This window comes from Ursus arctos, unplaced genomic scaffold, assembly GCF_023065955.2.
Source record: "Ursus arctos isolate Adak ecotype North America unplaced genomic scaffold, UrsArc2.0 scaffold_22, whole genome shotgun sequence".
NCBI lineage: Eukaryota > Metazoa > Chordata > Mammalia > Carnivora > Ursidae > Ursus > Ursus arctos.
Window position 1 is genome coordinate 55,864,283 of NW_026622897.1, and position 13,304 is coordinate 55,877,586.

Genomic DNA, 13,304 nt, shown 5'->3' on the forward strand with positions numbered 1-13,304 from the left:
TTAAATTATCCAGTAATACCATCAATGGGTTACTTCATCCATAATATGTATCAGAGGATGACATCAAAACCAGTTATCTAGTTTAATATCTACATTTCTACTGCACTTAGCCTCAAAATAGTTATCTTAAATCTCTTCCAAGTATCTGTACTACTGCTACATAAACAACCCTTACTTAGTGCCTAGCTGGCGGAATGAGTTAAAATGCTGGAGAGCTCTTTCTAAAATACAATATAGCAAGATAAGATTTTTCCCCCCAAGAAAATTGAATCTGTATTAACTTATTAAGAAGCTGAATCTAAATATTATTCACCTCTTATTTTTTCTCACCTAGTATTTTCTTGCTGTTTATAGTATTTTCTTTAATTGTAGAAAGCGGCAATGAGCCAAATAGTTACCAAAGAATGTTATATGGTTCTAGTCTTATTTTGTTACTTGTCAATCAAAGTGTCTACTATGCAGGTCAAGATGGGTCTAAACAGCAAAAAAATGGATTCACCTATCAAGAGCTTCTTTTACTTAATTACAAAAATAAGACGCAAATCTTTGGCTTAAATACTACCAACTCCTAAGTTCACGCTCACCTTTACGACCAATAGTGAAGTCAGAGACAATGCACTCTCCTTTTTCATTGGTAATTTTAGCAAGGTCATCCATAGATGGAATAGTATAGTAACCAACCTTAGTGAGAATAATGCCTATGGCAAAAGAAACAGAAAATATAATATTAATTGTAATTATCCTTACACAGAGGAATTTCATAATATTTTACTTTTTCCTTTTTAAAAAGAGTAATTGTTAAAATAATCTGAACTAATCTGTAAATAAATTATTAAATAAATAAATATATATTTTATATAGGAATAAAGCATTTTTCCAAACTTTTTTTTTTTTAAGATTTTATTTATTTGAGAGAACGCACATAAGCAGGGTAGATGGGGGCCAAGGGAGAGGGGCAGATGACTCCCTCCTGAGCAGGGAGAAGACACAGGGCTCCATCCCAGGACCCTGAGATCATGACCTGAGCCGAAATCAAGAGTTGGACACTTAACTGACTAAGCCACCCAGGTGTCCCTGGAAAGGAATTTTAAATTGGAAGGTGACAAACAAGGTCAATGAGAAAAATAAGAATAGAAAAGTTTAGACTGGGTATTTGAAAAACAGATGTAGTATCAAAATAACTTCATGTAGGGGCGCCTGGGTGGCGCAGTCGTTAACCGTCTGCCTTCGGCTCAGGGCGTGATCCCAGTGTTCCAGGATCGAGTCCCATATCGGGCTCCTCCGCTGGGAGCCTACTTCTTCCTTTCCCACTCTCCCTGCTTGTGTTCCCTCTCTCGCTGGCTGTCTCTCTGTCACATTAAAAAAAAAAAAAAAAAAAAAAAAATCTTAAAAAAAAAAATAACTTCATGTAGATACACACAAATATAGATACATGGATTCTTTTTTTTTTTTTTTTTAAAGATTTTATTTATTTATTTAACAGAGCTAGCCAGCGAGAGAGGGAATACAAGCAGGGGGAGTGGGAGAGGAAGAAGCAGGCTCATAGTGGAGGAGCCTGACGTGGGGCTCGATCCCAGAACGCTGGGATCACGCCCTGAGCCGAAGGCAGGCGCTTAACCGCTGTGCCACCCAGGCGCCCCAGATACATGGATTCTTAATGTGAAAATATACAGTTGTTTCCTCAGGGCACCAAGTGACCAGAAGCTAAAAATGAAGGCAATAAGATAATTAGATACAGAAAAATTTCCAAGACACTTTAAGAATAACTATAAATGTTCACTAACAGAGAATAGATAAACCAAGTGTGGCATATATATATAATAATGGAATATCACTCAGCAATAAAAAAGAATGAACTGTTGCTATATCATGGATGAAACATCAAAAATATAGTCAAAAAGAGTATAGATAGTATGATTCCATTTATATAAAGTTCAAGAATAAGCAAAACTAGTCTACATGAAAGAAAGCAGACTATTGTCGACTTCTGGGGATGGGGACATAAAAAAACTTTCCAGTTTCCATTATATATACCAAATATATATGTCAAAATTCATTGAAATGAACACTTAAGATCTGTGCACTTCACTACATGTAAATTGTTACCTCAGTTAAAAAAAAAAGGAATGTGATTACGTTCATCAAAACCCAAAGGTCAACACAGAAAAAACAGCAAGCTGGGTGCCTGGCGGGCTTAGTCAGTAGAGCATGTGACTCTTGATCTTGGGTTGTAAGTTCGAAGCCCCATGCTGGATACAGAGATTACTTAAAAATAAAATCTCTAAAAATAAATAAATAAAATAGAAAAAAAGGCACGCTTTAAGTAACCGACAGAGACACTATAATCTTGTAGTTTATATTATTTGTTTCATGGATTCATTGGGAAAAAACTGATCAGTTCACTATTGGGGGAAAAAAAGAAAAGCACAGAACTGAAGTGATAATAATTAACCATAGCAACCTATACAATTTGAATGCCTATACATTTCAGGCATAATGGTTTATATACTAATCTAATTCAAACCTCAAAAACCTTTTATAACTATCACTATTATTTTAATTTAAAAACTAATTAAGTGGGGCATCTGGGTGGCTCAGTCGGTTAAGTGCCTGTCTTTGGCTCAGGTCACAATCCTGCGATCCTAGGATTGAGCCCCATGTTGGGCTCTCTGCTGAGCAGGGAGCTTGCTTCTCCCCTCTCCCTGCCACTCTCTCTGTCAAATAAATAATATCTTAAAGAAAAAAAAACTAATAAGCAATCTATCTGAGTTTATAAAGCTAGGAAAAGTATGAGGATAGTCTCTCTGGCTATAAAATTTGCTACCTCTAAACTATACCAGGATAATTAATGACATGAACTTTACTCCAAAGGTATAAAAAATATGTGAATTAAGAATCAAAAAAAAAAAATGTAAGTGAAAAATGTTTAAATGTTAACATCTATAAAATGTAATAAAAACATTTAAAAGTTCAGGTAGCTGACTTCCACTAAATTGAAAATCTGTGACAAGCAAGAGGTCTCAAATGACTGGTAAAAGATTACCCATGCATCAGTCTGAATCTGACCTGCCGGATGCATATGGTAAGTATTATTTTCTATTTCTTCTCGGTCATCCTGCAGTGACTCCTCATGAAAAGAGGTCTCTTCACTGCTTCCTTCCAGCCCATTTCTCAATGCAGCACGCATGTTTAACGCAACAATGGTATCATCCACACTGCTGCTGCTGTTGTGTTTATTTCCAGCACTCTCTGGGGTTTGAGGAATGGGTTTGGCAATTGGGTTAGTATAAAAACGTGACACAAGAGAATCATCATCTCCATCCTGCTGATGGTTCTCATCAACAGGTTTGCTCAGGAAACTGAATCTGAAAAGGCAGAAGAGAAACAAATGATATCTTAGCCCTTTATAACAATGATAACCGCCAACCCTTACTGAACCTTTACTGAGTTCGTGGCACCATTCTAGGTAATTCTATGTATTAAAAATTTATTTAAACTGACAGAGAAAAATAAAATAACTTGCCCAAATTCAAAAAAACTCTAAGTGCTAGAGTTAGGATTTTAACACAGGAAATCTGGCTGTAGATTACATGATTTATTTTCATGATCAGATTACAAGTGATCTATTTTCATGAATGAATGGATCTGAGCATCCCAATTTTTAGCTTTAAAAAAAGAAAAAGAAAAAGGCACTCTACTATATAAGGTCAAAGAAGAGTGAATTCCAAACGAAAAATTTTAGATTTTTAATATTATTATCAGCAAGGTATTAGAAAATGCTTCATTAGTGAAAAATCAAATTAGAATTTTATCCAAAGAGGGGAACAAAAACCCCAGGAATGCAAAGATGTATATAGAATTTTTCACTGAGGCATTATTTTGAATATAAGAATACCAAAATAACCTCCTATGGGGAACTAATTACCATATATTCAAAAAGATGGCTATCAAAGTCATTAAAAAAGAGAAGGAAGATATATTCATATTGATATAGAAAGGCATTTATAATAAAACAGTGGAAATAAGCAGGCTATAAAATATTATTCATGCCTAGTTTCTACAACGTATCTATATAAATAAATAAATTTCTAAACTGTAAGAATATACATCAAACTATTAAGGATTACTGTGTATATTTCCACTTCCTCCTTTATACACTTATATACTTATTTTTATTTTTTTGGTGTGGTTACAATGACCATATATCACTTTGATAATTACCACAAATAAGACATCCCTTATTTTAAAGGGCGGTGAGGGGTATCAAATGTATGAGAATCCTGTCCAAAATGACACACGGATATCAAAATAATTATGTAGAACTGAGTCAGAAAATCTTCAAATAATTTTAAGGTCTAAAGTACTCAAAAAGCAAAAACATGACTTAATTTCCAGGTGCTCATACGTTGTAATACTATGCCACATTCATCAAACTTCATAAATTTTCATAGAATGAATAAATTCCAAAGTCAGAATCTCTTCAAAATGAGAACAGGGCAGTCTACTAGAAACAACCCAAAACAAAATTCAGTTTACCTCTCTCCATTTTCTGGATAATCAGATGGTGAAGCTAGATCTTCTGAGTCACGATTAACAGGAGAGAAGAGATTGCTGTTGTTAAGGTTTTTCAAAACCAACTTCTTAATGCTCTTCCTATAAAGAGACCGAAAAAAAAAACCCAAAATAAACAAACCAAAAACCAAAAAAAAAAAAAACCCCACAAGGACTCAGGCACACATAATTGCATCATTAACATTATCTTTAAAAACTAGTCAAAAAGAGCATTCTTGTTCAGCTCTCACATTCCTAAAAATGACCTAACAAGTTCAATTCACAATGTCTCATACATAAACAGAGTATAAGGTCTTAAATATATTACACACTGGTGTTTGGAAGAATAAGCTAAGCACATTCAGAACAAAGTGGGAAATCTCCTTGAAAGCAGTCCTCCTTCTCTGAACCCTGAGCACTTTACCCAGACAGTTAACCTATCACACTAAGTCTTATATTTCAATTACTTCTCTAAATATCTTCTTTCTCTTTAAAGATTTTCTTCCTTTTTTGAGAGTCAGGATTCATGACTGTCTCCTCAGAACTTGGCGTGCTGCCTTGAAGAAAATAGGAAGGAGACATTTGCTGATTAAGTAAGATTTCTTTTTAAAGATGACAAGAAAGAAAAAGGAGCAAAAAACCCTGACATCCAATGATGCAAATAGTCACAAATAATCTTAAAATTTCAGGTGTGCGTACAGCAGGTTTACTTAAAGGCAAGAACCTCTATCATATATATAAGCTTCAAACAGAAGAACCACAGAGAAGATCTTATCTTACTCAACCTCCACTTAAAAACTCCCTGGATTAACTAATGTGCTCCATTCCCTCTTTAAAAAAACAAACTACAGGGGCGCCTGGGTAGCTCAGTCAGTAAAGCGTCTGCCTTCAGCTCAGGTCATGATCCCGGAGTCCCAGTACTGAGCCCCAAGTTAGGCTCCCAGATCAGCGGGGAGTCTGCTTCACCCTCTGACCCTCCCCCCTCTCATGCTCTCTCTCAAATAAATAAATAAAATCTTTAAAAAAAATGGATAAATTTAGGAAAACTGTAGATGTGTTCATGTTTTATGATATTGGAATTTAAGGAAATAAAGAACCAAAATATCCAAACAAACAAAAAAAGGGGGGGGCGCCTAGGTGGCGCAGTCGTTAAGCGTCTGCCTTCGGCTCAGGGCGTGATCCCGGCGTTCTGGGATCGAGCCCCACATCAGGCTCCTCTGCTATGAGCCTGCTTCTTCCTCTCCCACTCCCCCTGCTTGTGTTCCCTCTCTCGCTGGCTGCCTCTCTCTGTCACATAAATAAATAAAATCTTTAAAAAAAGGGGGGGGGGGATTAGTATGAATATAGAAGACCTAATGATTAGCAAGTTTGGTCTAACTCAAGATCACCATACCCAACAACTATAAAATACATACTCAAGTGCATATGAATATTTATGAAAGCCAGCCGTATGTTGGATCATTAAAGCAAACCACAAATTTCAAGGACTCAAAACCACCTGGAATACCTTTGTTGCATGTAAGCTAGAAATCATTAACAAAATGATCACTTAAAAATCCCTGTGGTAGGAATTTACACTCTTATATAACCCAAGGCTCAACACCCCCGGCCACAGAAATCAAAGAATTTTACTAGCATATGTAATTATTATCTGAATAAGAGTACTCCATATCAAAACTTAGAGAATACAAATACAGTTGAACTAAAGGAAAATTTGTATCTTTAAATGCGTATAACTGTAAAGAAGGAAAGTTGAAAATCAAAGAGCTACAAATCCCCTTAGAAAAAGGACAGAAAATTAAATACCAAAAAAGGGGGAGGGGTTCGGAAAGGAAGGAACTAAAGACAAAATGAAATTGTTAGTGAAAATATAAATAAAATTAATAAAATAGAAAACAATCATAGAAATGGGAGCATCAATAAAAGCCAAATGTTAGTTCTGTGAAATCACCAATAAAATGGAAGATCCCAAACCAGACTGAGAAAAAGAGAAAGCAGAAAAAAAACCCGTCAGAAATGAAAATAGTAACTCCACAGATTCTACTGAAATGAAAAAGACAGTAAGGATACTTTTTAACAACTTTGTTCCAATAAATCTAAAATTTTAGTTAGTTTGAACAATATAAAAAGTAACTTGCCAAAAGTTAATGCAAAAAAAAAAAAAAAAGCTCAATAGCCTTCTTTTATATAAATTAATAATTAAGAAAAAAACAAAACTAAAAATAAGCCTTACTACAAATATTACTTCAGGACCACCTATCTTCACTGGTACCCTACATTTATTGAAAATGAAAACACACACACACACACACACAAAAAGGCCTACCTTACATAAACTCTTCCAGAAAATAGAAAGAGAAAATACTGCCCAGTTTGTTTATAAGGACAGCATGAATTTTATACCAAAACCAGGTAAGAAAGGAACATTGAGGCCAATCTAAGTAATGAACACAATGGCAAAAAATCCTGGACAAAATTTCACACAGTGAATCCTTACTAGAAGCAAGGAAGTTATCAAATACTATCAGAGCCTATGTGGAAAGAACTCAGGAGCAACCTAAAAGGGCCTCCACCAGCCAGAGATGGGACAACCTGGCAATCATAAAAAAACCCAGCTCCAACGGACTGAAGCACAGGAACCAAGGTGGGGACTGATTAAATATTTCACATGGGGCAAGCCTTTCGGTTCCCCTCCCTCCTTGGAGCTTTGTACTATCACTTTTGCTATCGCTCAATAAACTGCTCAATAAACCTTGCTTTGCTCCCCCCCCCCAAATTTCACATGAAGAATATACTTAGAACTAGAAGACAATGAACCAAACATAAAACATAAGAACAAGTGCTAGGCAAAAGGGAAGAGGACTGGGATCAGAAATATCAAGTTAGGTACAAAGAACAGAAGTACAGAAACACTAATCTGGGAAAGCAAAATTATGTGACTTCAAAGACTAGATTTATTTCAACAATGAAATACTTCATAAGTAAAAATAAATGATAGATTCATGTATTTTGCCATAGTTATGTCACTGCCCTCACCCGGCTTATAGGAATATAGCTATAAAGGTATACAGGAATAAAACTTTTACATATTGAACTTGTATTCCACAAACCTTGCAAACCTGACATTTGTATACACCAGTGAAACCATTATCACAAATCAGAAAAGTTTCCTCATACTCCTTTATGAACCTTCAGAATCTCTCCCTTCCTTCTACCATCACCAAACAATGACTTGCATTTTCTAGTATTTTAAGTAAATGGAAAAGAACTCTAATTTGGTAAATGCATGACTGACTACCATTCAGTCAAGTAAGTCATGTTTGAAACAAACATTCAAAAGAATACTGGAAAATAAAATTATATCCGCTTACATAAGCATAGGCATATTTAAAACCACAGCAAAATACTCCCTCTACCCGACAGTCCTCCCTATCCCTCTTTTTTAAATTTATTTTTAAAGTAATCTCTATGCTCAAGGTGGGACTCAAACTCACAACCCGGAGATCAAAAGTCACATGCTTGACCAACTGAGCCAGCCAAGTGCCCCACCCTCTTCAGTCTAAATAACACTTCCTCAAAACAGCTTTCATCATTCTCCTGTTAGTCTCCCCTACAGTGGCAATCTCTACTACTCCTTTCTGTCACTTGTGTCACTTGTGAATACTGTCAACATCTCTTTCCCCTCACAGACTGTGAATTCAGTGATGGAGCAATGTGTCTTGCTCATACCTACATTCTCAATGCCTACCACACTTGGCACCGAACCGTTACTTGATAAATGTTTGCTGAATGAAGGAATGAAGAGATGAATTAATATAATAAATGTATATATATTTTAAAGATTTTATTTATTTATTTGAGAGAGAGAGAGTGAGCGTGAACTGGAGGGAGAGGAAAAGAGGCTCTGCACAGAGTGTAGAGCCTGATGCAGGGCTCGATCCCATGACCATGAGATCATGACCTGAGCCCAAACCAAGAGGTGGCCGCTTAACCAACTGAGCCACCCAGGTGTCCCCCACCATATTTTTAAGGAAAGAAAAGAGTCATAATTTTTTAACTTAGTAACACTGATAAATAAGAGCTGCAAATGATGAATTCCCAATTCTTTCTCCAAAGCTTAAACAAAACAAAAACCATACTTTTCTGACTAGAAATTACCTGCTCTTAAAAAGCCTATGTGTTTATATGCCTAACTATATATCTAGAAAAATAACCCAGAAATGAAATGCTCTGAAATTACATCTCCAAATGTTAACCACTGTTAACAGTTTGGCATGTATTTTTCTTTATTTTTCCCCCATGTACATATCAACACTCTAGGGCATATATGCTCTAATGCATAATTTAAGTAATTTTATTTATTTATTTAAGTGTAATTTTAAATGTTTACCAACAACCATTCTACATACTTTGTGTACATTTTCCTGTGTAATTATTACTGGTTCAATACCTGTATGTATGGGAATATAAAAATATGTAGAGATGTTCTTCTTAATTGGTTTGGCCAATGTAAGTTTAAAGAAAAAAGTGTCTTCTGCTTAAAATAAAATTATGTAAGCACTAAAATCTCAAAATAAAACAAAAAACCTGCATATGCAAAACTAGAAGCATATTAATAAAACTATTTTTATATTAACCATGGTTATCCCTGAGAATGATCAGGCCACTTTTATTACTTGTGATATTCTCTATTTTTCAAATTAAAAACAGGGGCGCCTAGGTGGCTCAGCTGGTAAAATGTGACTCTTGGTTTTGGCTCAGGTTATGATCTCATGGGTCATGAGATAGAACCCTGGGTCGAGCCACCCCCTTCAGGGGTTCGGGCTCTGCGCTCAGTGGGGAATCTGCTTCAAGATTTTCTCCCTCTGCCCCTTCCCCTACTCGTGCGTGTCCGTGCTCTCTCTCTCTCTAAAATAAATAGATAAATCTTTAAACAAACAAACAAAAAAACCTAAACTACAATATTTGTACTACATTTAGGTAAATTACATATTTTGTACTGAGTTTAAATTAATATTTACATTTAATTTATGTTAACAAAAATAAACTCACTTGGGCATGAATGCTCCATTGGCTAAGGATGGCTCATCATCATCCAGCCCATCAAAGAGATGTGACTTGGCTGTGCCTGTTGTCTGTAAAGCCTTTGGTCGAACTCTGGTGGCAGGGCGGGGTGTTAGTTTATAATGAGTAGGTGTAGTGAGAGCCTTCTGGGCTGCTGGATTTGTTGGTTTCAATCTCTGAAAAACAAAAGCATCAAGGAAGATCTAGTTTAACTCAAATACATTATTTGGACTTATAGAAAAAAATCATAAGAACAAAGTTCAAATATCTCTGCCATTTACCCAACTAGATACCTCTGTTTCTTTTTCAATGAAACCCAAAATCTTAACCTTCGGAATAAACTGAGATGCACCCATGAATTACTATTCAACCTCCATACAATCCAAATCACTCTGAAAACAACAGTATTAGCTTGCATTTATTCAGCATTTAGTAAACGTTGATAACTGCCATGAGTCAAACACTAAGTACTGGCAATAAAAATAATGAAATCACTTTCCCTGATTTTTGACAAAATTACAAGTTAATAGAAGAGACATACAACTAAAATAAGACTTCAGGTTGATTTTGATGGCACCTTTATTGTATTTCTATAATATCTGCAGAGTGTTATACATTTGTTTTCCTTAACATTATACATGGGATTATATAACCACTTGAAACAGCAATGTCTAAAATATGAAACCCTGTCACAGTTTACGTTTCTCTTTACAGTGCAGACTATTTACACTTCAGCAACAATGAACCTTCCTAGACCTTTTTTGTGATCTCTCACAATGGTGTGCCATTGCTTGGAATGTCTTGACCTAGATCTACCAACTTCTCCATAAATACTCAAAAAAAGTTAAATGTTATCTCTTTCGCAAAGCCTTATCAAACTCACCCAAAAATCTACGCTCTTCCTTAACATAATATTCACCATTTTAATGCATACTACTTGGGGGGGTTACTATATCTACTAAGTTGCACAAGAATCACCACTAAATCCAGAACACTTCTCTCACTCCAAAAACAAATGATATGCCTCCCAATTCCACCCCCCACCCTAGGCAAACATGAATCTACTTTGTCTCAATAAATTTGCCTAGTCAAGGCATTTTATATAAATGGAATCACGTAGCCTCTTGTGTCTGGCTTCTTTCACCCAATATAATATTTTCAAGGTTCATCCATGTTGTATGTAGCACGTATCAGTACTTCATTCCTTTTTATGACTAAATGTGATATTTCATCATGTATATACACATACAGTTTGTTTATCCACTCATCAGCTGACAGGCTATTTTATTACTGTATTTACTATATTGAACTTGAGTAAATTTAAACACATTAACAGATCCAATCTTTCTCACTAAATAAATAGCAAGCTCTTAGATGATAAGTTCTTATTTTCATTTTGTATCCTCACTACTGAACACACTGACTAGCACATATTTAGACCTATAATTCTGCTGCACAAATAACACATAATTCTATTTTCTTTTCTCTTTTCAAGCAGGCTCAACGCCCAGCATGGAGCCCAGTGCAGGGCTTGAACTCATGACCCTGAGATCAAGACCTGAGCTGAGATCAAGAGTCAGTCACTTAACTGATCGAGCCACCCAGAAGTCCCACACATAATTTTCATCTAAGCACAACTTACATTCACAAAGCATGTTAAAAAGCACTTTAAATTCCTATCTTACTTCCCTTTATATCTAGTTATAGGGTTAATTCAAGAACCAGCTGAGGGAGAAATGAGATGACATAAATAACTGAGTAATATTATCTGTAGACTGACCAACTTATTATAAGCCAGGTATGCATTATCTCATTTAATTCTCAACACTGAACGGTATTACTATTCCCATTTTACGGATGAAGAAACACATTCAGAGGCAAAAAGACATGCTCAAGGTCTCAGATTGTACACGGTAACACAAGGATTAAACAGACCAAAGTCTACTTTTAACCCACACCACCGGGAACAGAAGATCATTTGACACTAGAGCATAAAAAATTAAGACAAAGTTAACTAAGCCAGAAGAAAAGATAGTGATATACCACTTAAGAACATTATGATTTTAGAAAAATCAGCCTCTCTGAGCCTTAGTTTGCTCAACTATAAAATGGAAATAATAATATCTGCCTTACTTCAGGGCTACTGAAAAGTCTCAGCCCTCACCTCCAGTCCAGTATTCATGTCACTGCTTTAGTCATGCTGCCTTCCAGATACTGCAAACATAATATACCTCCTGGCTCAGTGAAAAGCATAAATAATGTGTCTTAAAAACTTAATTACACCTAACTTTGCTTAGGTTATATATGTAAGAAAATATATTCTGCACTTTTAGTTTCTCTTGATCTGAGAATAAACTTTACAAAAGCATCCTTAAATTTACCTCTTCTTTCTTCTTAGGGTCTGACATGGGATTTCGGAAGAGAGGAGAGTCTCCAAAAGGTGAGTACGTTAAACTATTGATGTGCTGTTGGAGAACCGCTTGCTGGGCAGCAGAAGCATTGGGATCTGTCAAAGCTTTTTGAGAAAAAAGAAAAGAGAAAGCAACATGTCAGTCCAGGGATCCAAAGCAATTATAGCAAGAGTGCACAGAATCATTGTGGCGAGGTCTTCAAAATGTTCAGACTCACTCAATGGCATTATTGGTGGAGAGCAGAGGAGCAAACTGTGAAGAAAATCAACAAACTAATGGGTAAAAGATATGAAGAGGCATTTCATAAGAGACAACACAAAAATTTTACTTAGGTGTTCACTGTCACTAATAATCAATGAAATACAATTTAAACAACATTGAAGAAATATTTATATCTACCTCATTATCTATCAGTGCCACAGCTGTATGAAAAGAATTACAGTCTTTGACTTCCGGAAACATTATAAATTGGTTTACTCTAAAAGAAACAACGTAACAGTACATAAAACAAATACTGTTTTTATATATTTTTAAAATTTATTTTTTTAAAGTTCCATGATTTATTACTTGTGTATAACACCCAGTGCACCATGCAATACATGACCTCCTTACTACCCATCACCAGCCTATTCCATTTCCCCCCCTCCCCTCTGAAGCCCTCAGTTTGTTTCCCAGAGTTCCTTCCCCCTTCTGTTTACGGCCCCTTTCTTCTTCCCTTTCTTTTACCGATCTTCCTACTTCCTATGTTCCATAAATGAGTGAAACCATATGATAATTGTCTTTCTCTGCTTGACTTATTTCGCTTAGCATTATCTCCTCCAGTCCCATCCATGTTGCAGCAAATGTTGAGAACTTGTTCTTGTTGATAGCTGAGTAATATTCCATTGTATATATGGACAACATCTTCTTAATCCAGTCATCTGTTGAAGGGCATCTCAGCTCCTTCAGCGATTTAGCTATTGTGGACAGAGCTGCTATGAACACTGGGGTGCATATGGCCCTTCTCTTCACTACGTCTGTATCTTTGGGGTAAATACCCAGTAGTGCAATGGCTGGATCATAGGGTAGCTCAATTTTTAACTTTTTAAGGGACCTCCACACTGTTTTCCAAAGTGTCTGTACCAACTTGCATTCCCACCGATAATGTAGGAGGGATCCCCTTTCCCCACATCCTCTCCAACAATTGTTGTTTCTTGCCTTGTCAATTTTTGCCATTCTAACTGGCGTAAGGTGGTATCTCAGTGTGGTTTTGATTTGAATTTCCCTGATGGCTAATGA

General features: G+C 35.9%; 1 protein-coding gene across 6 annotated transcripts in view; it reads right to left on the reverse strand.

The window, feature by feature from the left end:
* The window catches only part of NUP98 (nucleoporin 98 and 96 precursor), a 114,530-nt gene that overhangs the window by 45,976 nt on the left and 55,250 nt on the right, over positions 1–13,304 (reverse strand). For all 6 annotated transcript variants that reach the window (XM_048217077.2, XM_026517980.4, XM_026517982.4 and 3 more), the window contains 5 exons: positions 11,997–12,130; positions 9,604–9,791; positions 4,537–4,653; positions 3,067–3,365; positions 585–698 (listed from right to left, as the gene is read on the reverse strand). In XM_048217077.2, the coding sequence (XP_048073034.1) occupies positions 585–698; positions 3,067–3,365; positions 4,537–4,653; positions 9,604–9,791; positions 11,997–12,130 (852 nt within the window). The remainder of the gene's footprint in view (positions 1–584; positions 699–3,066; positions 3,366–4,536; positions 4,654–9,603; positions 9,792–11,996; positions 12,131–13,304) is intronic.